The 25,326-nt window shown below is 36.5% G+C and overlaps 1 protein-coding gene across 1 annotated transcript in view; it reads right to left on the bottom strand.

The window, feature by feature from the left end:
• Positions 1 to 25,326, bottom strand: part of KCNN2 (potassium calcium-activated channel subfamily N member 2) — a 71,606-nt gene that overhangs the window by 18,414 nt on the left and 27,866 nt on the right. Inside the window, exon 4 of the mRNA XM_063179910.1 lies at positions 7,476 to 7,617. Within this exon, the coding sequence (XP_063035980.1) occupies positions 7,476 to 7,617 (142 nt within the window). The remainder of the gene's footprint in view (positions 1 to 7,475; positions 7,618 to 25,326) is intronic.

Genomic DNA, 25,326 nt, shown 5'->3' with positions numbered 1-25,326 from the left:
TGGCAAAACTGCAGGGTTCAGACTTCAAGGGCAGACTAGCATGTACATCTAACATTATTGTCAAGGTCCAGTTTCACTGACAGCCAGAGAAGCTTTCAGCTCTTCACCCAAGGGTTTATCTAAGGCAAATAAAGCTTAGCACTGGCTGCATTTTCAGTTAGAACTCAAAGCAGCATTTGGTCAGTAGAGAAACCCTGTTGTCCTCTAAGTAAATGCCTCGGGCGTTGTCACTTGGTTCTTTTTTTGATAAGGTTGTGAAATACCTTCATGTGAAATACCTTCACAAGACTACAGTGAATTGAGTCACTCCTGCAACCACCTGCAGGGTGCTGCTGGTGAGAAGGGAAGCAACTCTGTGTACCAGTGCCTCTGTTGCAAGTCACCTGGCATCTCTGGTTTACTGGACTGGAATGAAGAGCAATCTTGAGTGCTGTAGGCGTCACAAAAATGTCCTGCTATACTTGCCTGTAGCTGAAAGAAGGCAGTTGCCACATTTCTTGCTCATTTCTCTTGGGATCCACTGAGGGAGAGAGAAGGTGCGCTTTGCAGACATATGGTTCTGGTGGGAAATTTAGCTCTGCACCAGAAAAGGCACAACATTCCTCCTGCTGCTCTGCATAAAATGAAAATCCTGTAAGAATTTAAACAGGCATTTTGTTCATTTGGCTCTCTCAAAGGTGGACATATATGACCACCAGGGAAGGGGAAAAAATTTTTTTAAAAAATGTGTCTTGAAGTAAAAAAAACTCTCCAAAACAACACAGGCAGAAGCTAGGGAAGTGGTGCTGTATAAATGTGGGTTTGTATTTGTCACTGTTTACTGGGAGAGATGTATAACCTTGCAAGACTGAAATAAAATGAGTAATAGGACAGCAACTATGTTATCTCACCAAAGAGTGATCTAAAAAACCTTTGCATTATTTACACTTTCATGTATTCAATATTTGCCTGGCTACTATTGTCTTCAGTGGCATTTGTCTGCATCACATCTGGAATTTTACTGCAACATTTAAATTTCTGATCTATATAGGAATAGATGAGCAGGTTTGTTTACTTCTAATCAGTCCATAAGGTTTTTAGCAATGTTGCGAAAATAAAAATTATGAAGACCATTCAAATGTTATGAATAAATGTGAAATTGATTAACTAGTGTCACACAAAAGAGTGGGTATTCATAAGTGAGGGTGAAGTAAACTTCTTGAAAAATGAAAGCTGGGTACTAGGAGAGACATCTGAAACAATACAGGACATAACGATTTATAACATGAAGACAGTGTCTCTTCTACAGGGAAACCTATGAAGGACTGTAGCGTTAATGAATGTACTGTAAATGTAGATTGTCAGAAAAATTAGGACAATTTTCAGAATTGTCAGAATCCCTGACAATTGAATATGCCCTGATGACTGGGCTTCTGGTAAACCTTCAGTGGTCATAACAGCTAAAACATCCCTGGACAGTTTAACCCAAAACTCATAAAAAACTTTTTGCTGGGCAAGGGTTGAAGTCTAATTTCCTTAAATGAGCAGGCTTAACAGCCTATAAGGCTGATGGGAAACATCACTTCAGTAATTCAGGATGAAAGCTACCAGTGATGCTCTTGTTCTTCACCTGTGTTGCAAATGCAAAAGTTTCATGAGAATATGTGTAAAAGTATACAAAAACTGCTGTATTAAATCTAAGGTTATTGCAAATGAAACTACATTTTCTCAGATCAAAGAAGTTTTGCTGCAACAGTCATCAGCTCTAGTCATACCTATGTAGACAATGAAAGCATGAGACAAGTGCTTCTCATTCCAGCCAGGAAATAATTGCCTTTGAATTTACTGAAATGCATCCCTAACTAGACCACAGTGGGAAAAAGTTCCTGTGTCCTCTGACACTTCAAAAACTTCCCTGCTCTACTGGTACAAACTAAAGACCTTCTGAAGAAGTCTTTTTCCTTAAATTTTTTAGTTTTGAAAGATGGTGAAACCTTTCAAGAGGTGTTGTTTACTCAAATGGAGTAAAACCTCTGCCATTGCCTCACTTTTCAGATTAACGTCCACTCAACCACTGCTTCAGGGATCATGTTTTAAAGCTTCTCAACTTGATTTTGATTATTTATGATTCTTTACTTCAGCTAGAAATTTCACTCCAACAAGCCACAGACACAAAATAATCCCAAACTACCTTTCTTCCCTACCAAAGTTACCATTTTTGCAATTTGTTGTGCTGGAACAACAATAGTAGAAGAGCGGACAAATTTCTCAGCAGCCCAGCTTTTAACAGCTTTACCCCTAAGAATGCAGGCATCATTAACTGTCTTCTCCATATAAAATTTCTGCTCAATACGTTGTCTACTTAAGTTCTACTATGATAGAAGGAACAAACACAATCTGTTCTAAGTCCTAATGTCACTTATATTTATTATTGAATTATCAGAATCTACTGAATCACATTCTAGCGTGTATCTGAGACATGGACCCAAGATGCTATCAATTAAATAAAAAGCTTTTCATATTTGCTGTACTCTCAGAGAAGTAAAAACTGAACAGAGATCTAGATGTTTGAGATATCTTATTGTCAACAGAATGATGCACCACAGTGCTTTAACTTGATTTGATCATACCTTTTCAGCTTTTAAAGTGTAATTAAAAATACATTTCTATATTTTATAAACCATTGTTTCTCTGACACATTACGCAATTAAACAACATAAACAAAAATTTTCATAAAATCACACATTTTAGACATTATTATGCACAATAATTTATGACCTTTTTGTACACTACCCATAAAGTCCTAGAAAATAATTTCCATGTTAGCTCGAATCTGATGTTTACCTTAGTTTTTCTCTTTTTCAGGACTCATCCCAGAAAACATGCAAACAATGTTAACTATGCAGTTAGAATCTACTTGTTTATCACCTCTTTTTTCTTACAATCTAACAAATAATAAATTTCAAAAATAATACAGTTCAGATTTGCTACTTACAAAAAATAGGACAGTTAGAAAGTGCTACTCTAAGTGCCACGTTCCTATGTTAGATAGTTCTCTGTATTTGTTCGTAAGACCAGGCTGTCTACAATTATCATTTGCACAAATATCACAATTAAGCCTTAGATGAAGAGTCCTCTGTTCTTAAACGAGAAACACCTCATCCTCATCACTTTTTCCATGATTCATAGCAAAGAAAACCATGATTGTTTGGAAATAAATGCAGACTTCCAAAGGACATAAAACCTTCAGCATGAGAGGATTTAAAATGAGATATTAATTTTTGATTTCACCATTTGGAACTAATAAAAACTATTGCTCCTAAAGCCAGATTGTACACACTGACTTCATTGCAACTACTCTAATAAGAATATTTCATCTACATGAGTGGTCTTCAAATACTGTAGTTAAAAAATGCCACTTAAAGTTTTTGCAAGGAAAAACTCAAATCTTGTCCACAGCTATTGTATACATTTAAGAAACTTTCTGTATTTATTTCGTTATTTCCTAAGCCTAATTATCCCTTTAAAGTTCATTTCAACAAGAGAAGCAATTAAAGTATAATTTCCACATTAGCAAAGCAGACACTTGAAATAATATCTATTTCATTTAAAGCAAACTTCATTGAATTATACCAAACCAACTGCATCCTGTGACAGGACAATTGCAATTCATCCATTTTATTTGCAGCAACATAGGTTTGGCTTACATGTCTGCTTCTAACTGTTGGTGGGTGGCTTTGCAGAAGATTCTGCACCATAAACTTTGCATCATACAATAAAAGCACCACCTCACCACATAATGCTGGGTCTAAAAGGAAAAATGTCCTTCTTAAAACTCATAGCAGGTCCTTGCGTTTGCAGTCAGAAGAACTGATTGCCCTTGTTTTATTTTGTGTAACTGCAAAAGCTTACAAAGGTCTGCAAAAGTTATCCATCTCACAGTCCATAATTACAAAGCTTTCCATATCTTCTCACACTCTCCCTTACCAATTTCTACAGAACTTCTTTAAATTTTTGCTAACTTCATTAATCTCCTTATAAAGCAGGGAAAATTTTGCAAACCACTGCAAGGCCTGAAACGCAAAGAGCCATTTAAAAAGTGGAAGCGCCGCCTACACCAGCAGTTCCACTTAGAAACCATACAAGGAAAGTGTTCCACCTGCAGCTGAGATCACCTTGCTGATGAGCATCTGAGAGATCTGCCTGGGCGGGCACTGACCACCAGGCATGGCAGCTCCAGCAGGCACTAAACACATGCACTTTCAGTACACCAACAAGCTGCCCGGCACGGCAAAGACGCCACAGGCCTCCCTCTTTCCTCTCTATCCTGCTCTGAGAACAGTGACAGCAGCTGTATGTGTATCCATCCAGCACACTCTTCCAGAGCTACCTAAAGTACACAAGGGGCAGAGAATACCTTTGCTCTCAATTTATAGCCCACCTGGCCCACAGTCCACGACTGCTGCCCAGTAAAGTTTCATTGGAAAAACACAGGTTGGTAATTGAGTTGAGGCACTCAGTTCAGTTTCACTCGCTTTTCAGTTTCACCTGCTTGACTGTAAAACATTTCTGCATTGACTCCTCTTTGTAACATGCTGTGTCAGTATTTTTATGAAAGTTTCATACATTTAAGTGCTTTGAAAGATCAAAATGTAAATGTTTTCATTGTTGGCTTTTTTTGTTCACAGGGTTGTTTTTTTTGGAGGGGGGGGTTTGGGGGTTTTTTTGCTTGTTTGTTTGTTAGTTTTTGTTTCATTTTGGGTTTTTTTCCCTCAATTTCTCTAATACATTAAACATACTTCTTTGCTATCTTACTCTCAACAATTCTCAAGGCATTTTTCCTTTTGGTATAATCTGAATATATGTAAATATTTTCCTATTTTCCAGCAGTGTGCATTTGTAGAGTTTAAAAGGTGTCACTTTACCTCAGTGACCTAAGACAGCAGTAGTTACAATGTCAATCACCAACACAACTAGGTGCCACCAGCAGGCTGCACAAAGTCCACTTCTCAGGCTGGAGTTCAAGGCAGAGCTCAGCCTGAGCACTCCCATTTCCATTGCACAGAAAGCAGCTCCTGAGGCAGAAGTAGGAAGGTAGACATGGCACCAGGGTCTACCTTCCTCCTTGATCCCTAGGGATCAAGACACCAAAGTGGGCTTCCTTGGGCCACCAGTTCCACAAAGCCAATAATAATTCTTCAGTTGTCTGTGTAACTACTCTTGTATTCACATGTATTTCTATTTATTCCCCCTTCCATCCAGTTTAATAGGGACCTTACCCAAAAGCAAACACTCAGCAGTATTTGGCATTGATCACACTAATCCAATGCATTTGCTGCTTCACATGCTAGGGAATTACACTTTACCTCTTAAAAGCAAATATATGTTTTTATTTTACTAGATTCATTCAACAGTAACCTTTGTGTGTCTTTTAATCAGATCATCAATTGCTCCTATTGAAATAAAAATCACTAGGTCTGTTCTTTTAGGATTTTATATTTTCCACAACAAACAATAACTAGTTACGTTACTGTACAAGTTTCAGAAGAGTAATTGGTTTTAAAGAATGATATTCAAGACCTGTAAGCTTTTCGGTATTACAGGTTTGTCTAGAAGAGAGTTTATTATTATATTTACTGTGCCATACTTCATACTCCCCAGGTCCTTTATAAAAACAAAACAAAACAAAAGGCAAGTACCAAAAAACCCAGAATAAATCCAGCATCTGACTTTTTCTCATTGTTCCATGTTTTTTTATCTCAAAGCTTACTTTAATGTAGTTAGTGGTTAGTCTTTCTATTGTTTTACCCATCATAACACAGCAGCTACTTGGCTCATTTTCCCAAATTCATTACTGCGACATTTTGATTGGAGCCTTTGCTCTTCCAAAGCTGCTGCAGAATTTATAAATACTAAAAAAACCCAATCAGAGACATAAAGGTATCATCCATACATTTTAAAAGTCTCCCAGTTGTGAAAAAGAGATACCAATGTGTGAAAACAGTATGTATAAATCCATACTTGACTTTTTCATGGAAGCAGTGGAAGTGACTTTGTATGAGGATTCTGTCAATTCTGCAATCCCTGCCCTGCAAGGTGGCAATAAACACTGCTTCTCCATCCCTTTTCCTAGTGAATTTATTACCACATTTCATTCTCTCTGGCATCAATATCCAACGCAGAAAGGAGCAAAGGTAAACACCCCAGAAGATGGCAAATTTGAGTTCAGCCAAGAGCCTTTAAAAAAGCCCCCGTGAGTCCTTCCTCTGCTTTTAGGCTGTACCTTTCAACTCTACTGCAAACTCTGTATTTAAGGAGATATGCATTTACCATCTTTTGAAAATATATTGGAAATCTTTATCAATCTTTATCAATAAATGTCAATAAACTGAAACCGATCAGGTTTTTGTAAAAGATTATTTTGAAGCATTTGTAAAAAAAAATCCTTAAACCTTACAAAAAAAAAAGCAGCTTTTTTTTCTCTCTGGACATAAAATGTACACTTATTATAAATGAATCTTCTATCAACCTATCTGCTCAAAAGGGACAATGCTTTGACAGTATCTGCTTTCAGCCATAATCCCAATATAGTTGTTTTAACAGAGGCAGATTACTTATACATGCATTACTTATAATCAGTGGCAAAAATTCAGAAGGAAGTATGTATCTTATTGTTGCATACTGTACATACATGACAATCATTCAGCCTTTCTCATTCACAGGGACATTTACACAGAAGTTGGTACAAATAAGGGTGGCAGAGTCCAGAACTTGTTTACATCTAATTTAGTGTAGATAACTGTAAATTTTCCCACCATAACAGTACATTGCCTTACTCCCTGCCCAACTTTGATCAAATTGTGCAGCACAAAAAATTAAAAATAGACACGAAATGCACTTAATAAATATATATTGAGCATGCATAACCTAACAATTGCTGCATGGTATCAATGGTAGCAAAAGGTCTCACTGTTCAAATAGCATAACATCATTCCACTTAAAGCAATGGACTGCTATGAATAATGTATTATTAGACTCGTAAGAAAGAGTAGAAAACTATACTCAAACAAAAGAATTTAAAGAATTTAGCCACCATTATGTCTCTTTGTGATTAATTCTAAGTAACTCATAAGAAATTAAGAAATTCATAACTGAAGATCTGTTATTAGTACTGGTCCAATTATACATGCCCAAAGATCATCAAGATGATATGATACCTTAACATCTAATGGAAGACTTTACTGAGATTTCTGAATTATGTCAGGGTGCAATTTGTTTCTCTGTATTTCATTACACAGCTGCTAAATTTTTGCTTAAAAAAAAAGAAAACTCTGTTTTATTACTAGGAATGAAAGACTTTGGGTATGGTCTGATTAAGTACACCCTCTACAAGACAGCTGATGAATATTTCTTTATGACTACCAAAAGTTTTTGGCTTAATTTCAAATTAATTAACAGCAATCACAATCTCATATCCAATTAACAAATTCACTCACCATGATTCCAGTAAGTAAACAGACCCCTTTTCCACAGTATGTATTTGGTACCATATCCCCATATCCAATGGATAGAAAAGTTATTGAAATCAACCACATTGCTCCAAGGAAATTGCTAGTAACATCCTGTTGGTCATGGTATCTGAAAAGAAGAAGAAAACAATTTCTTTATCATGAAAACATTTGCTAAACTATTGTGCTCTCTGAAAAAAAAATGCATTGACTGGTCCATACGACCATTTTTGTTTACAATCTCATTTTAAAAGCAGCTGTAAGGAATTAAATATAACTCAAATACAGGAGCAGTAATGGATCAGAAGATATAAAAATAACACCAGTAGTAGAAATAGTTTATAATTCAGTATTTGGTTATTACTCTAAAGCAGCAGAAACCTCTTTGTTTTTAATATAATCTCTTCACCAGGGTTACAAGTCCTGGTAATGCTCTGCAGTAGTATAAGACCCCAGAACACCACAGGTGCTGTGGTCTGAGGCAAATATGAGAGTCAGAACGGGCTGTGTGCACAACCAGACAGCAGAGTACATTTTCATCTCCTTGGCCTAAATGCAACTCTATGATCAGAAATCCAATCCTAAAAGAACACATAAATACTGACTTAGACAACCCATGGTCTTCTTCCTCCTTCTACAAGTTCAAGGTAAATAAAAAAGTATGCCATTGTATTTCTCACCACCAAAAAATGTTTACCTTAAATACAGCAAAAACTCCCTTTAGTGTTTAGTCAGCTATTATGTGAAATTTCACAATGTGCTGTTTCTTGAATTAGTTTCAATATTATAGTAGAATATGTTCATTTTTCCTTTCTAAAAACTGCTAAGTTTAGATAAATAATCTTGTCTTCACATGACATATATACTGTATAGAAGGTGAAGATACATTTTATGTTTAAAAACCTGTTGTCACCACTCACTCTGTGATGGGAAAAAAAAGCCTAATAGCCTAATTAGGGTGGAATTTTGCTTCCTGGACAGGGCAGCCCTGCCACAGAGACTACCTGCAGCAGCCATTGCAGACTCAAGGTTGCAATCACCCCCGCAGCTGCTGTGAAGCCTCCGGTTAACTAAATGCTGTTAGATTCCCCAAGGGTATTATTTTAGCCAGTCCCTAAATCCGTGTCTCACAGGGGGTCACAGAGGGCCATTTATTTAATTAGTTCACAAATCCATAAACAACCTGCTTCCCACAACTGAAATAACTGCTTCTGTTTCCTTCCTGTCCGGACTGCAGTCTCCGTGACGGACCAAGAATGCAGAGCAAGCACAGAGGCACTCTCAGGAAATTCCCTATTCTCACACATGTAAGATATTCACCATAAATGTCTGCAAAATACTATCTTCAAAGTCCCACCTATGCTCTGATGATTGCAACAACATAAAAGCTCTTTGACTGCCAGAGACCAGAGCAATCACTCCAATCAAGTCTGTTCCACACTTCACCTGGATTTTCCTCTCTCCTGGTGTCAGTGTTGTCTCTCACATACTTTATGCAGATTTTTCTGTTTTGCCTAGAACAAAACTTAGAAAAATGTAGTAAAAGTCCACATTTGGAGGTCCTAAGGACATCAGCAATGATAACCACAACAGCAAAAAGAGTTAAAAAAAAGAATGGCAGATTTAGCTCATGACTACAGAGCTTTGCATGTAGCAAAACACAATCGGACATTGTTTCTTTTTCTAGACTGCACTAAATGTTAGGGATTTTAGTCTCCACTCAAGAATCATAGCAAGTAACAGCTGTGAAATAAATATATGGATACAGAGAGAGAAACACATTTGTCCCATCCAGGAGGCAAGAAGAAAGCCTGTGTACCTATCATGGTAACCCGTACGGAGCATCAAGAGATACGATCCATAGGATCTGGATGAACTTCACAGAAGGGTACTAAAGCTACAATACATTCTAAGGTTAGCAATTCAGGCAAATATTAAGAAATGTCCACATAAATATTTATAATACATTGCTTTAATGCCTCTCTTTGGATTTTGAACCTGATCACTTCCATGCCTCATACGACTGAAACAGAAGAATCAAAGACAACTCACTAAGTTCCAGAAATAAATAACCCATAAGAATATTAAAACTACTTTCTTAAGTCTTGAAGAGAAATGGAAGAGAAAATGGGAGTCTTTATCCGCTTATCCTCCTTTACCCATGTCAGAAAACACACAAGCCAACCTACACATAGGTTCTTTAAAAAAGGTGACATAAATTTTAAAAGGCACATCAGAAGTTTTACAAGCTTCTTTGGAGACATGGAGACAATTAAGCTTCCCTAGATTAACTATTCATTAAAGCTATGCACATCAATATTTGTTAGCACAATTCAAGGACCTGTTTAAATGTTTCCATCCTAGTTGTTAGGTCAGGTGTCCTGGATTTCCTACTCAGAGTATTTTCACCTAGTTATGATTTAAAAGCTATAGTTCAGCAATCAAATGTTGCATGCTTAATTTAAAAATTATCAGCATTATTATTAATGAATTTACTGTGATTAAGAAACAAAGGCTATGGGAGGACATGGAATAGTTGCAGTTATTGCTGCAACTGCTCCAGCACAGTAAAGCATGCAAATTACATAATTTGCCTAATTTAATATTTAAAAAAAAACTCAAAACTTTTTCTCTTGCAACTGTACATGGAAAGTTGAAGGGCTGACTTCTCAAGTTAAAAATCTGTAGGTAAAATTGAGACACTATAAAAGGGTGTCACTCTCACGATAATCCTGTAATTTCTTTGACATATTTTTAAGCAGGTAGTTTAATCTTGTCCCATCTATTTTGTAACCTCACTTAAGATTTTTTAATCTCTTTGGTTAGCAGTTCTGGTATATGTCTACGTGCTTTGGATTTTCATAAGATTACTGTTGTGTTTGCAGAGATTTCCAAGTACTTTACAAAGTCACCAGGCACCACTATCACCTGGGACTCAAGCCTGAACCAGCAAAGTCAGGACAGTCTTCTGCTACACTGTGTCCACAGTCAGGTAAAAAAAAAATTATTTTATCCGCATCAAAGCAGAAAAAGCAATATCTTAAGAAAGTTGTATTGCAGAATCTTTATTTGTACAGTCATGGAAATGGCTAAAAACTAACACCACAGGCATTTAAATTACTTTCTTTTAAGAAGGGGAAAGAAGTCAACCCACTGACCTTAGACGTGTTATCCCAGCATCAAAGAGTGAACTGCTCCATTTATGCAGGGAATAGCAAAATGGTCACAGCAGAAGTTAAACTTTGTCATGATTTTCTATAAGAGCATCTCTAATGCATGGCTCCAGAAGTCACCAGAAGACCACATAAAAGCCATTCCTACAACTGTATCTTTCACTTCACCACTGAGATTATCCCCAGTAGAGCCAATTCCAGTGGACATTATAGAGAGCAGAAAAGCCAATCACACCAGCACTGGAGCAGAGCTGTCTTGCTCTCTGTCAGCAATCACAAGCCACTACAAACATCTCCTCATTCCAGCTGGACTGTGAGAGACAGCTGGGTGTAACACATTCCAATATTCAACTGTAGTTTTCCCAAAGTATCCATTAATTCTACATCTGAAACTTCTGAAACCCAATAGGAAAACACTTTACTATGAAAAGCTAGGAAACCTGAAAGTTCAGAATTAAAGAAGTAGAAACAAAGATTTCCTTTCAGTGAAGAGTTTCACACAAAGCAGAATCTTGTCATGACCATTCAAATTCCAAAATGGAAGATTTGTTGTCATTAATTCTTATTTATATACAGGTTTTTATTTTTATATTTTTTATATTTTTTATATTTTTTAAATTAGTCACAGCAAATATATTCATATAAATATTTAAAGCCCATTATTCTTAATCAATAAAAAGCTGCGTAAGAAATATTGTGAATCACTTGAAGATAAGAACTAGTATTAAACTGTATTAAAACTGCATCTATATACAGTTTGATTTTCTTGATTACACCCAGACTCACACAGCCGCAGAATAAAGGGTCATTTACAAAAGCTATGTATTCCTGCAGTGTACAAAAATCATTGGCTGAAGTCACACAGGCGTAAGAATTATTTATCACACTTCTTTTCTAATAAGGGATATGTCAGCAGGCAGGCAGTGCTGCAGCTGGAACACACCCTTCACCAGGCAATCATCATCCTGTGAAACACCACCATCCAGTTCTCACCAATCAGCATATATAAGTCTTGACACCACTGTAATTTAAACCAAAAATAGCTGAATGATTATATTTGTGAAAAAATAGCATGGCTCAATTCTTTCTCAAGCCAAAATGAGTGGGAGTTTTACAACTCATCTCAGAAAAATATAAATATATTCCTCAGGCGACAATGCTGCAGTGGCTTTGTTTGTCAAAGAAATATTTCAAATTCTTTATCAAACAGCGGTCTTCTTCTGCTTTCACTGTTAGTGTCATGATTTTCAGCACTGTTTCCCTTCCCTGTTTGTATGTGATGAAGTTTCATTTAATTGGTAGAACATCTGCTTTTTAGCTGCACATAATTATCACAAATTCACATCTGGACATCTAAGACACATTCACCTTAAAAAGAGATTAATAAGAAGTAATCAAGTATAACATTAAGTTTGACCACCAGTGCATTAATTCACACTCAGCAGTTCCAATTCAGTTACTCTTGCCTCCATAAACAGCCTCTGATAACTTTGCTATTTTTGGTTTTGCCTCCTTGAACAAGTCAAGGAAAGAAGTAAAAATTAGTGAAAAGATGACCATTTCTGCTGCTTTTACCATAATCAAGAAGAAAGTCCTAGCAATGGCAATTTAGGCTGAGGGTTTTTTTTGTCAAACGTTAAAATCTTTTAGACTATTAACAGCTGGAAACTGATTTATCCCAGTAAATCAGAACTTGTCAAGGCTCTGTTGAGGAACTGATCGATCTAACCACCTATTAGAGCTCCCCCACAGTATCAGACCATTCTGTTACTGTCTTTTTACTCTCAGTTAGATGGTTAGTACCAGCAGCATTTTATCTGTGATGATAGCAGAGATGTCTTTGTACTCCTTCTCCCTTCCTCCTGTTTAAAAGAAAGGAAAGAAGAAATCCATAATGGCACATGGAAGGAACAGTGGGGATGACTCCAAATATCCAAAGTCAATGGAGGAAATTTTGCCTGCCTTGATGGGCTTAGGATCAGAAGGGCAGCTTTGAAAAATGTATGCCACTCCTTATCTTTTTCCTAACACTGCTGTTGATGTCCCCCAAATATTTACGAAGAGCAGCAAAAAACATTCCTGTCACAATAACTTTAATGAAAGTTATGTTTAATGTTTAATGAAAGTGCAAAACACCACAACAAATGCCTGCATTTCAAACAGACTGACTCACAACATTAGCAGTTGTGAACCCAGTCAAAAGTAATGGGTAAGAGTCAGTTGACTGGATTGCTTCTACCACATCCAAAAATGTTCATGATTTTTCTGCTAAGAGCATTTTCAGGCTATTTACAAAAAGCTAATAAAACCAATGTGCAGTATTCTGTGTAATTAGCATGTTATTTGCTAAGATGAATGAAAAATATAATCTAAAAGAAAACAAAAGGACATGGGGAGAAAAACCAACACAAAATCAGATGGGTGAGCTAGTATGTTGTAAGAAATTTTTCCATTACTTTTAATATAAACTATAATTTAAACATAAGGGTAAAGACATAAAATTACCCCTAGCCTCTATCAGATAGCCACCCATCAATGCTTGAGCAACAGATAATCCACCAGTAAAGAATAAGAAATAAGAATTAAATGCCATTTTTACTAAGGATGCCAAGCCTTTATTTGTCTTCCACTGGGGGCAGCCTTGTCTTCAATGGTGCTGTAGAGAGCTAATGCTGTGTTAAATCACTATACCTGTGAATATTTTCCATCTTTCCAAGAGAAGCAATTCAGTTTCAAGCAAAAAAGCTGCTGAAGCTCCTTAAAAGTACCTGATCTTTTTTTTTTTTTAAATGTGCTTTCAATAATAGTGTTAAGAATGTTAAGGAGAATCTGTTGAATCAACTCTGTAAGTATTGGGAAATTGGGAAAGGTTTAAATTTGTGACAGACAGCAATCCACTAGAAAGAATAGAGATAAAGATAGGAAAGCTCAGTACCAATGTATCAAAAAGTAATCCTGCAAATAAAGTGGTGACTACTGGTTCAGAAGGTCTTGACTATGTGAAAAAATAATGTGTCTTATCAAAGTTTCTAGAGAGTTTAAGGAGAATTTTTTCTTGCCTCAATTAAGAAATGCACCCACCTCTCCTCAAGCCCCAGTTTTGGTACTTATCCCCCAGTACAGGCATATTCTTACTCCCACTGTGTTCTTTTCAGCAGTTTCAAGCTATTTTGTTCCTGCAGTGGCGTAACTGAAGTTGTGATTTGTTGTGACTCAGCAGGATAAAGAATATACCTAAAGCTCTTGGAAAGCTGTACAAAAAGTCCTGAGCTTTGCCTACAGAAGTGTTTTTTAAACATATAATCTGACTGTTCTGAAAAATAATTAGGTTCACTGTGCCTAAACATGGCTCATTTTAATGAAGTTAAATGTGCACAACGGAACAGAATGCAAGGCATATAGGAATACCTCTCTATCTCCCAGAGGTGAAAGCTGGGACTAACAGCAGCAATTCCACGACTGACTCTTCTCATTTCAAAAAACTTACAATTATTATTCTGTGTACAAAATCCTGCTTAATCTTAAGTATTTGGACTAAGACATTTTATTACATTCACACCTTCTTCCTTCAGAAAGATCTATCTTCATGTTGCAGAGCAGCGTCAGGAATTCAGCGTTTCCCAGCTCTGTTTCTTTACATTTGATAATATTCTGTCACCAATAAAAAGAGTTTGCTTGTTCCAAAGGAGGGCCTTTAGATTTTAAAAACTCAACTCTCTAGCCTTTCCCAGTTTCTATATACACACCCAGACTCTGCAGAATAACTAAGTATGCTTTACATAAGCTTTAAGAGACAAAATCAGGCTCTAATGGTTGATATTAGTTGCTGGATCAGGAATAGCAATCAGCACCAAAACAGTATGGCATGAAAAAATATCCTTACTCATGGACTTTGACATATGTATTACAATGTGCTCCACAATTCCATAATCACATGTGACTTTTTGGTCTTCACAAAAAAAACACATTAGTATCTTTTCCAATGGAAAGCACAACAGGTCACAGCATAAAATACCTCACTGGCATAGCATTTTTAACCTCATTTTTTTGGAAATGAAATAACACATTTTAATTTTTCATAGCTCTCTGACAGACTCTGGATTTTTTTTTTTTTACAGCTGATGATTATTTTGGTGGCCTTCACCTTGTGAGCTCTCAGCTCCCAACCTCCCAGTTTGATTAGCCTGTATGCCCAAAGCTCTGGCTAAAACCCAATGGACTCAAAGTCCACTATAATCACTCGCATGTTTAAAAATAATTCTCTTATATTAGACATTAAAAAATTGCATAACACCGAAATTCTTCATTTTGCCAAAAATAGTGGCATATCCAAAAGAGGCAAAATAGCCTCTTAAATGCATCAGGCTTTCCACAAAGCACAGGAAAAATGAGTAGTTGACACTCTTTTATCACTTTAGCAGCTTAGTGAAGAGAGCACTGACCATGGGGAGTGAACTCCTTGTCAAGCTCTTCTTAAGCACAAAATTGATTTACATCAGCATCTCCATCTCACTGTTCTACCTGTTAGTATACAGGCTAAGTACCTAAGAATATGTTTTTGAAGCTATTTGAATTTAAAATCAAATTTAAAATGACTCTTTAATCCAGTGGAGAGACATACTGTCTGAAAAGCTTCAGAAAAAAGCTGATAAGAGGAGTGTGTATGTTAAAATCCTTGAGAAGCCACACTTTTTGTAAACATTAATTCTGCTTTGAAAGCAAAATTCACAAGTAATCCAGAAAGGACAGTGACTGCAAACACACTAACTATTAGAAATAAAATCTGAAATATCCAAGAGCTGCTCCTCCTGTCGTTCTGTATATTATCTTTATCATAAATTGTTCTGTAAAGTAAGCTACTATAAATATGCAGTTAATGTGATAGAAAATATATGAAAATGGAAGAAGGAAACTGAAGTGAGGAAAAATTCCTGTTTTTCAGTACTTTTAAATCTTATTTTAAAAGATATGCCTGCATATTTATTTACATCCATATTTTTCACAAAGTCTAATCACTAAAATTTGTCAATACAATGAGAAGGAATTTTATTTCTAAAGTTTGCTTTGCTTTGATTTTTTGAGGTCCGCAAAAGCACTGGCTAAAGCTGTGTTATGATAAAAATATGAATAATTCAAAATCAAAGAGTTTATTAATGAGCTCTACTGTGAATCATTATATTCACTGGCAACTAATTCTAACCCTTCTAAAATTTTCCCTTATCTTGCATTTTGCATTTTCCCTGTTGCTATTTTATACCTGAACCTCTCTCAGAAGGAGGAAAGATTTTTTTTTAATGGAGATTATCAGAATCAACTGATATCTAAAGATTCTGAATTAGTTTTCTGAAGAAAAAATTTAGAAATTACAAATAGAATTCATCATAATGGACTTTAAATGAAACATACCTTTTTTTTTGTGACATAAAACAGCAGAACAAGGTAAAAGTTAGCCTTTTATGGATGGAGAAAACAGAAGAAGGTGAAATTATATAGCAAAGATTATGCTGAGTTCTTCAAAAAGATTTTTCGACAAACAGAGCATTCTGAATGAATTTTTCTCGAATGGAACTAATTTACCATCACAAAATTTATTAGTTCTGCAGCTGATGTATTACCATCTATAAAAAGAATTGAAGCACAAGCTCATGTTCATAAAGACTGCTGGTTTGGGGTTTTTTTATCCAAAGTTCATTGGGATATCAACAATTTTACCAACATATGCAAGTTCTTTAATGTAAAGGACACTGGGAACAGATGACTAAAATAAAATAAAATAAAATAAAATAAAATAAAATAAATAACATGCCAATTCCCTTTCCTTTAGAATTGAAAACAGAATACTGGATTAATCAAAATGTATGTTCTGGATAAACTGGAGAATAAAACTGGTTTAAATAGGACAGCAATTTACAAATAAACATTTTAAAAACATCTAGACAGAATTCATTTTGTTTAGATCAGAGCAGAAGCTTGCGGTCAGTGCAAGTTTCATTGAGTTACTCAGAACTGGGGACCAGTTTACCACTCTGTATCAGGAACACTGCTGCAGCTATATGCTTAACTTAAATCAGCCAAATTGAACTTACTGTTGATTAAATTTTAATTTATTTTATAAAAAGGAATGACTGTATTTACACTTTAGCTTCTGTAAGTCACTGCCTGAAACCAAACAGATTTTACTGAATATTTCTAAAGACAATTCCAAACCCAATGTCTATATACTTTTGAGAGTCAGCTGAAAGTTGTACCAGATCTCACTAACAGTTCATTAGTGAAGTATTGGGGACTACACCTTTAATGTTCTGAAGCATAATGTATTAAAAAAATAACTGTGGATTGCTGAATGGGAAAAGAAACAAAGAGAGCACTTGTAACAAATATTTCCCACTTACTTTTTACGTATGAAATTTCAGCATGAGATTGTAAACATTTAAGGAAAAACCCCTAGGGTTCTCCCTTTTGAAATTTTGTTCTCTTTGTCAAACCAATCAGAAGGCTAGGAAAATACTTTGGAGTAAATTTTTGTGATTAACGCAGAGATGTTCATTTAGAGGGATTGAGAAAGGTTATCTACACAGAAGACATTTCTGTGACTCTTTCACCGTGTCTTAGAGCAGACTCAGCTCACACGCACCAGCTGCAGGATGGACTTCTGCCACATGGGCCTCAAGGGAAATGCAAGTTGAGAGAATACCATGATTTCAGATAGGCTAGAAATAATGCAATAGGGCTACATGTAGTACTTTACTCTGGCGTGGTAATAAAGGAACATCATCCTCATTTGCTTATACAGACCTCTGCAGTGTCACATTTGAAGACAGATGGGTTGCCCACCTAAATGTAACCAAAAAGAAAAGGCTTAAGAGACCTTCACCATAATACATTAAATATGCTAGATGCAATTATGGTTTTCTTTGCTCTGTTTTAGGCCTTGACATATTGTCACCAAATTCTGTCATACTGTCAGTGTAAGATTATATGTAGTCTGAACCTTGCACTTCCCCCCCTCTTTAGTCATTAAAAAAGAGTAAAATGTGATGTTTTGCTCGTCAGACAGAAAAAAAACTTGCATTTTCAATTTGTTTTCCATTTTCTTTCAGTACAGTATAACTTTTGTAGTGATCACCTTCATTTTAATGACAAACATTTACCAGAAACAAAGGACCTTCTACTATTTTCTCTGAAGACTATGAACATGACAGAACCCTTTCTAATGATATTTTTTTTTACCAAAACCATTTTGCTGCCAGATATCTTGGCCTTCATTCAAGACTTTCTGAATGCATTTTAACTGCTTTCAATGAAGCACTGAAGAAAGAATGAAATTCTGTGCTCCAAAGGAACTTAAGCAGATGACATTTTCAAAAAAAAAAAAAATCCACATATTTTCACTCTGTTTTTAATGGAGGGGAGTACTCTGGTTGGTGTGGCAGCAGAACTTACCTTTTGTGCTATCTACACTTGAAGCATGTGTCTTAGAGTCTATATGTAAAACGTGTTGGAAGAGTCCATTAATAATCCAGAAATTATTTAATGTCTATTGTTTACACCAGTGGCAATCATACAGCAGATATATGAGTTATCTATGTGACTTTCATGCTTCAACCCAGTTCCTTGGTCAAGATTTAAACAGGCAAGCACATAATCAGGAGCTATGCTTAACTAAGAATGTACACAGTGGGAACATTCAACTTTGGGACTGCTTGTTAGGAAAACTCGATTTAATTTTAACTCTTACTAATTATTTGTTTTTCAGAGTGTTTAATGCTTCACAAAGGCTGCCAACATAATTAGCATTAAGTTACAACAACACGCTGGAAGATGAGATGTTAAACAAACTTGAAATCTAATTTACAATGCTCTCTTAGCCCTAGAAATGAGATGAGCTCACATATGGGACAAATACCGAGAAAGTGTAATATGCACAAGCAGGTCTTTTTCTAGCAAGAATAGTGCTCTTTGGGAGCTATTATGCCTCCTCTCTTCTCTTGTTTGACTTGCAAGATTTACAAATACAAGAAAAACTCAATCCAGTTGAAAAAAAGAATCCCAAGCATTTTTAAGAACTCCAAATGTGACTGGAGAGCTGCAACTTTTATGGTATTTTAACTGTTTCAGTTGCCCTGCTTCATAAAAAGTATCTGAAATTATAACTTGAAAGCAATGCAAAAAGTAACAAAAAGAGATATTTATTTGGGGCTTTCTTCTCTCTTCATTTTAAATGAGAAATGAAAAATTTCTTGCAGGTCAAAGACACTTTATTCCATTACCAAAAGTCCATAACATTAAAGACAAAACAAGTCTGAGATCTCAGCATATTTGTTTTGGAAAAGAAAAACTAGACACTGAGCTGTAGATGTTTGTCTCATTTGAGTAGAGTACAGGCCATGTTATAACTAAGCTGTATCTCTGAAGCTACAAAACTTTCACTTTAAAAATGTAAAACAAGGATATTTTGAAGATAGATAGATCAATAGATAGATAGATAGACAGACAGACAGACAGACAGATAGATAGATGTATACACAGAAAACTTTTCCTGTAAGAATTCAACTACATTTGAGTGTTACCTTTTAAAGAACTGAAAACCATGATGTGACTAAAAGAAAAATTATCTTTCAAGTTTAAAAGAAAAACCCTTTGGTTTTCTCTAGATGCATCCTTTGAGTTCCAAAATTTCAGTTGTGACTCCCTTAAAGGGGGAGAAGAAAAAGAATTCCAACTACATGGATTAAAGATCCCTGGAAAATACATGAAATCTATAGTCTTTCTTTTCCATGATATACAGCTTCTATCAATTCGTCTCCCAGATTCTGGGGTCCTGACTAGAGAAGTACATGTGGAGCAGTGGTACACCCACAAGGACTTCAGCAGGGAATGGCTTACCTATTCTGAATATCCTATCCAAAAGCACGAGAAAGAAAAATGTAAGCATGCAGAATTTACAACATTTCCTCTATTTTCATACCTCTCACCTGGTTTCTCAGAATGAGCATATCTAGATTGCATCACTACCTGCACAATAACTTGAAACAATATAAAACATCAGCACTGCAATCACACTTTAGTAGAATCCTTTGCTCACAAAGTTCAAATAAATTTTGTTATTCAGAACAGGGACATCAGACCAAGCAACAGCAGTACACATGATTCTATGCATGACGTAATCGCAAAGAGCTTAAATGACTTTGGTCAAGGTCACAACAGAACTGTAGGTCGGATTCTCTAGCTCATGCTATTTCAACAAACAGAACACCTTTTTTTTGTCAGTAAATAATGCAGTTTGTCACCAAAAAATATGCACTGTTTATTGCTTTTGTGACTTTACACATTATTTGTATATTTACCATACTTTTGTTGGTATAATAAAACCTTCACTCCAGTGTTCTATACTACCAAAAATGCTACTACCAATGTTACCTCAATAACAGAAGAGTGCTAGGGTTGATCCTACTAAAACCAAACTAACATTATTGCAGTCTAAATTTTTGTTTTCCTTTGGAAAAAAAAAAAAGAAAATAAACCAATAGAATATGTAATTCCCGGTACAGATGGTTGTGTCTCCTGCAGATACTAGCTCAGGACATAGCATCTGCTACTTTGCCTATTATCTGTGATATACGTGATTTTCTAAAAATCAAGAGAAATCGTAGTCCACATTAGAAATACAATCACTGAAGGACAACAGTGTCCTGCTGAGGTACACTGACTGCATCAGCAGGTCTTCTGCCTCCCAGCACACAAGGAACAAGGAAGGCAACTGATGTGATCTGCTTGCAAGGAGAAAATACCACTCTAAAAGCAGTATTATTAAGAACTATCATGCACATTTTTTTGTTAAATCCTTGTGGGAAGGCTTGGGAAAGGAAAATTAATGCAGAAGGTATTACTGAGAGCTGACAAGTATCAAGGTGTTCAATTAACTAAATGTAACATATAATTTGCCTTTAAATGCCTTGGAAAGAATCTACTGCGAAAGACTGCAATTTAACATCAAAGTTTAAACAGTCAGGGTTACAATTTTAGAAGCTCATTAGTCTGAAGGTGCATCGTGATTTTCTGAAAAGATGAATGATTAAAAACAGAGTTAAAAAGAAAAGACATTTGGGCATGAATACTTGATCTGAAATCTCTGTTCGATTTCAGAGAATGTTGTATCTCTGATTTCAGACTGTGAGAAGCTTTGCCTATTACATCCACTGCATTCTTTTTAGTACAAAATAATAAGAGGTCACCTTTAACTCAAGGAATTAGAACATCAAGTATCCTCTTTCTGAAATGCAGTGAAAAGATACATTGCTTTTATTAGAAGGCTATTATTTACTGTAAATATTTTGCAAGGTCGTTTTCCACATGTACTACTGCAAAATGCAGAGTCCAGCTCCTGAACTGACACTAAGGTCCGTGTATATATTTCGGGCAATTCTGGACAAGTCACGCCAATTAAACTAGAGTGTCTACAAACTGGCAAATTCAGGTTGCTCAATAAAAACAAAGAATGCGGTGACTGGAGAACATGGAACAAAGGTTAATGTCATCCTTCTGCAGCTACCAAAAGCAAGCCTGAGGCTCGGTGGCTGCACTTGCAAAGAGCACCTGCGGCAGAGCACCCTGCACAGCCTCCCACCCCACGGCAGCTGGTGGGGCGCGTGGTGCCACAAGCCCACGGCCAGGCTCCTCCCCGAGGCGCGCGGCATTCGACACAAATTCAAACACCGAATTCAACACAAAGCAACCGACCCGCTGGCACGACTGATTGCAACCAAAATACCTTCCATGCTCTGCTGTACTTTTTGCCAGAGCTGACCAAGACAGCAGCTTCTCTTCTCTAGAACTCGCGTCCTACATCCCCTCTGTATGTACTAGAAAGGTGACAGCCAAAAATAAGGAAAACACACTCAGGCAAATTCATCCTCTCTCCTCAAGCAGCATTAAGTTGCAATAAAACTAAAATATTGTTTCTTGCCTCTACATAAAATTATTCAATTTAACTTTTATACAGCAGTTAGGAAACATGGTATTTTGACTCTTTGATGCTTTGATTCATTAAAAAAATATCCAGACCTTATTGGACAGCCAAAACACAGGCTGGCTCATAGTTCTTTCTGTAAACTAAGACAAGGTACTCCTTCTAGGTGTCTCTTGTGTTTATTAAAAAGATAAGAGATTTTACAAATAATAATTAGGCACTGGTTAAAGTGTTTTTTAAAAAAAATGACACTTGATATCACAGAACTGCTAACTCCTAAATTATCAAGTTATTCAATCAGCACCCCTTTCTGAACATGGATTTTTCACAGCAGAAGCTAACTTATGAGATCACCATACAGGTTGAACCATATAGTTTTGGCAGCTGAGCCCCAAACTTTTAAAGTTTTTTAGTCACATTTCTGTTTAACTGTTTGCTCTACTGTGCAATGACCAGAAGCTCACTACATTAAAACCATGTCCTTTGTATCCTTCCTAGTCTGCTGTTGGATGTTTCCTATGAAAGAAAAATCCAACCAAATATAAAAGGATTTAAAGATAACGAAAATAAAATCCAAGTTCAGCTGCTGTGCTCAAGTAGCAAGATACAAGTGTTTCATCATATTATAAAATGGATATGCATGTTTTAGTAATGCCTTGGGTAATCGTCACTCATTTTTGTTTAACTAAAAGGAACTGTATCAGCTCTTCCTGAAAGGTATGGTCTATAACTCAAGGTTTCAAGGTCATTCCCAATGCGGAAAGGTAAAGTCCTAAAGAAAAGGAAAAAAAAACCAAAAGAAAGAGGGCCAGCCAAGCTGGTTGGTCTCACTGAAAGCTGGAAGATCCTCCATCCATATCTGGAGAAAACATATCTGGACAAAAACACCACAGCAGCATGGCATGGGTATGCAGGAGCACAAAGGGAGCTGTGGAGAACAGACCTTTACTGCCTATCTCACTCCTGCATGGCCAGGAAAACCTCTTTTGGTATCTTACTGGGCTAGTGAGCGTCCTAATGTTTAGTCTAGTAGTACACTAAATTCCATCTTAAGCTTTTGGATATTTTACTTCTAGTAAGTAAAAACTGCTTTGCAGTTTCAAGCTGCATATACCTCGCTTGTAAGGTCTCTTTGCACCTGTTGAAGATTCCCAAATAACCTGCTGCAAAAGAGGAATGACAGCACAACAGGGAAGGAAACTGAAGCACAGGTATGGTATAGTAAGTGAAAGCCCTTGGATTGCAGAACTGCTTGTGGAAAAGCTGAGTTTTAGTATTCCAGCCTTATAGAAAATCCTGATCTTTGAAAAATTAAGTTCATTTATCCAGTCCTACACGTAACTTTCAAGTCCCAGGTTTTTAAAGTTCTTCTGCCTTGTACTCCAAAACTGTCTACAGCTCAAGATTTTTTTTAATGCAGCCAATATAATAGACAAAACAAATGCTATGGAACTGCACTTATATCTACTCAAGTTTAAAAGTATTAAGACATTCTTTAACATGACCAATGGCCTACTTTATAATGTCATCAAGCAAAATAAGCACTGGTGAACAATGTATCATTGTACTCCTATGCGTGGGAAACATAATCTTGAAGTATGGCATACCTGAAATATAAATCTCATTCACTTCATATTAAGTGAATACTTTTTTACACTTTTGGCTGACCATGTTTGTCATAGAAGACTACAGTAACACTAATATTAATAAAAATCTTCTGTTCTGCAGTTACACATTTTATAATTCTTGTTTATGTATTAGAATAGGTTTTATTGTTTAAAGACTGCATACACTGGTTTTTATTGCTATTTTCACATTTTAAGTAGTCTTTTGCAAGTCAAAGTTATTCGCAAATATTTACTTAATTCATGGAATAAATAAAATTTTTAAAAACAACCACCCTCACAAGGAAAAAACCCCAAAACATTGCAAAACCAATTTGCAGGCCTATATACAATTCCTGATACTGATACTTAGGTTTCCACCCAAGGCTCGTGCCAACAATTTGACATGATTTGCATGATTACCCAGGCAGATGCAATCATTTTAGCCCCACCATCAAAGGACTTGAAGCTAATGCAAGCTCACTGGCTTCCACAGAGTCTGCAACCAGGTTTCAACCCAGGCTGTAGCCCCACGACACTGACACCCTCTATTTCTGCGTGTTCTTAACCTATTCAGGTACCTGCTGCTCTGGAACATTTGGAGCACTTTTTACCTTCCCTGCACCTTCCCAGTGATTAGGGACTGATCTCTTTTGCTGCCAGTCTTGGCAACAGCAGATACCCTTAAGCCCTGAGTCACAAGCACTGTACACAAAGTACAGTACAGAGACTTCTCCTCAGTCCCAAGGCAGCCTGAGGCGAGACCGCAGCGCTGAGCACGGGGCCTGCACACGCCTGTGGGAGCACAGCTTCACTGAGACCACACAGGGCACTTGGAGGTCCCACCACCAAACCAGCACGAACATACTCCCCTCTGCAAGTGAGAACACGGAGGCTCTTGCCCTAGGCTTCTCACTTGAGGCAGGGAGTACAACAGGGAAAAGAAGCCAGCTAGCAGGGTGTAATTCCTGCCTGGGCAGTGTTCTCAGCACAAGCTGCCAGCACAGTCAGCATCCATCAAAACTGAACAGTTCAGCTTAAACTGCTCTATCAACACATGAAGGCATCATCTTCATCAGAACACTACCAGCCTTCAAAGTGTTCAGCTTCCCTTTTTCCTCACTAGAAATTACGGCATTTATTAGTACTGCAGCATCATATATGTAAGTGTTATTCTTGGACACCACTGTGCTGAGCAGTGCGCAAACACAGTTCAAAGACAAACCCTGACCCAGAAACTTGCAACCTAAATAATCCAAGACACTTGTCCAATTCGCATTGCAACGATGCCTTTAATACCCAATTAATATACTTCAATGCAGTTAACTGCTCTTGTGGAAAGCCACAGGAATTTTGTCAGTGGATTTCATTTATCACAGAAAAAGGCTTAAAAAGAAATATTGGATATCAATCTGGGTTAGAGAAAAAACAACTGCAAGTAGAGTCATGTTCTATTGTCTCAGTAAGAAATGTTCTAGATTGATCAGCCTGAGCTCTGAACTAGTATAATATCACTGCTTTGTGAGCACAAGTATAAATGAGGACACACAGCAATACTTACTACTTCTAAGTGATGGTGCAAATCACTTACTATCTCAAGATCAGCTGTAGTAAAAATTATAGCTGATTTTGAACTTTTAAAGAAAAAAAACTACCCAAGCAAGAAAAATCTGCTGTTGAGACAATAAATTAAGAGGGTAAAATCACAGAAAAGGAAAATAAAGAACATACGAAATATTGAAAAAGCACCTCCTCATGTTTCCCACCATTAAACAACTAATTTCCTTGAATTTCACAATTTCACAACACTATCTATATCCTTGTATGGACCTCATAAATTTGAATTTTAAGGGCCGAGTCGTAAATTCCCAATAGAATCCACTCTTCAATATCTAAGGCTAGAGTCAGCATATTGGAAGCTTATTCGCAGTGAAATGATAACCATGGCCTATACTCCTCACTTTGCTCAAGAAGTGAAAGAGAACCAGTAGAAAACCTTAAATTCACACTTCAGGGTGCACTTTTCAAAGATGTTGAACTGTTGAAGCAACGAATTCTATTCTGAAGTAACAAGACATGCCTTTTGCTTCAGT

Source organism: Melospiza melodia, chromosome Z, assembly GCF_035770615.1.
Source record: "Melospiza melodia melodia isolate bMelMel2 chromosome Z, bMelMel2.pri, whole genome shotgun sequence".
NCBI classification, from domain to species: Eukaryota; Metazoa; Chordata; class Aves; order Passeriformes; family Passerellidae; genus Melospiza; species Melospiza melodia.
This window is presented reverse-complemented; position numbering and strand designations above follow the sequence as displayed.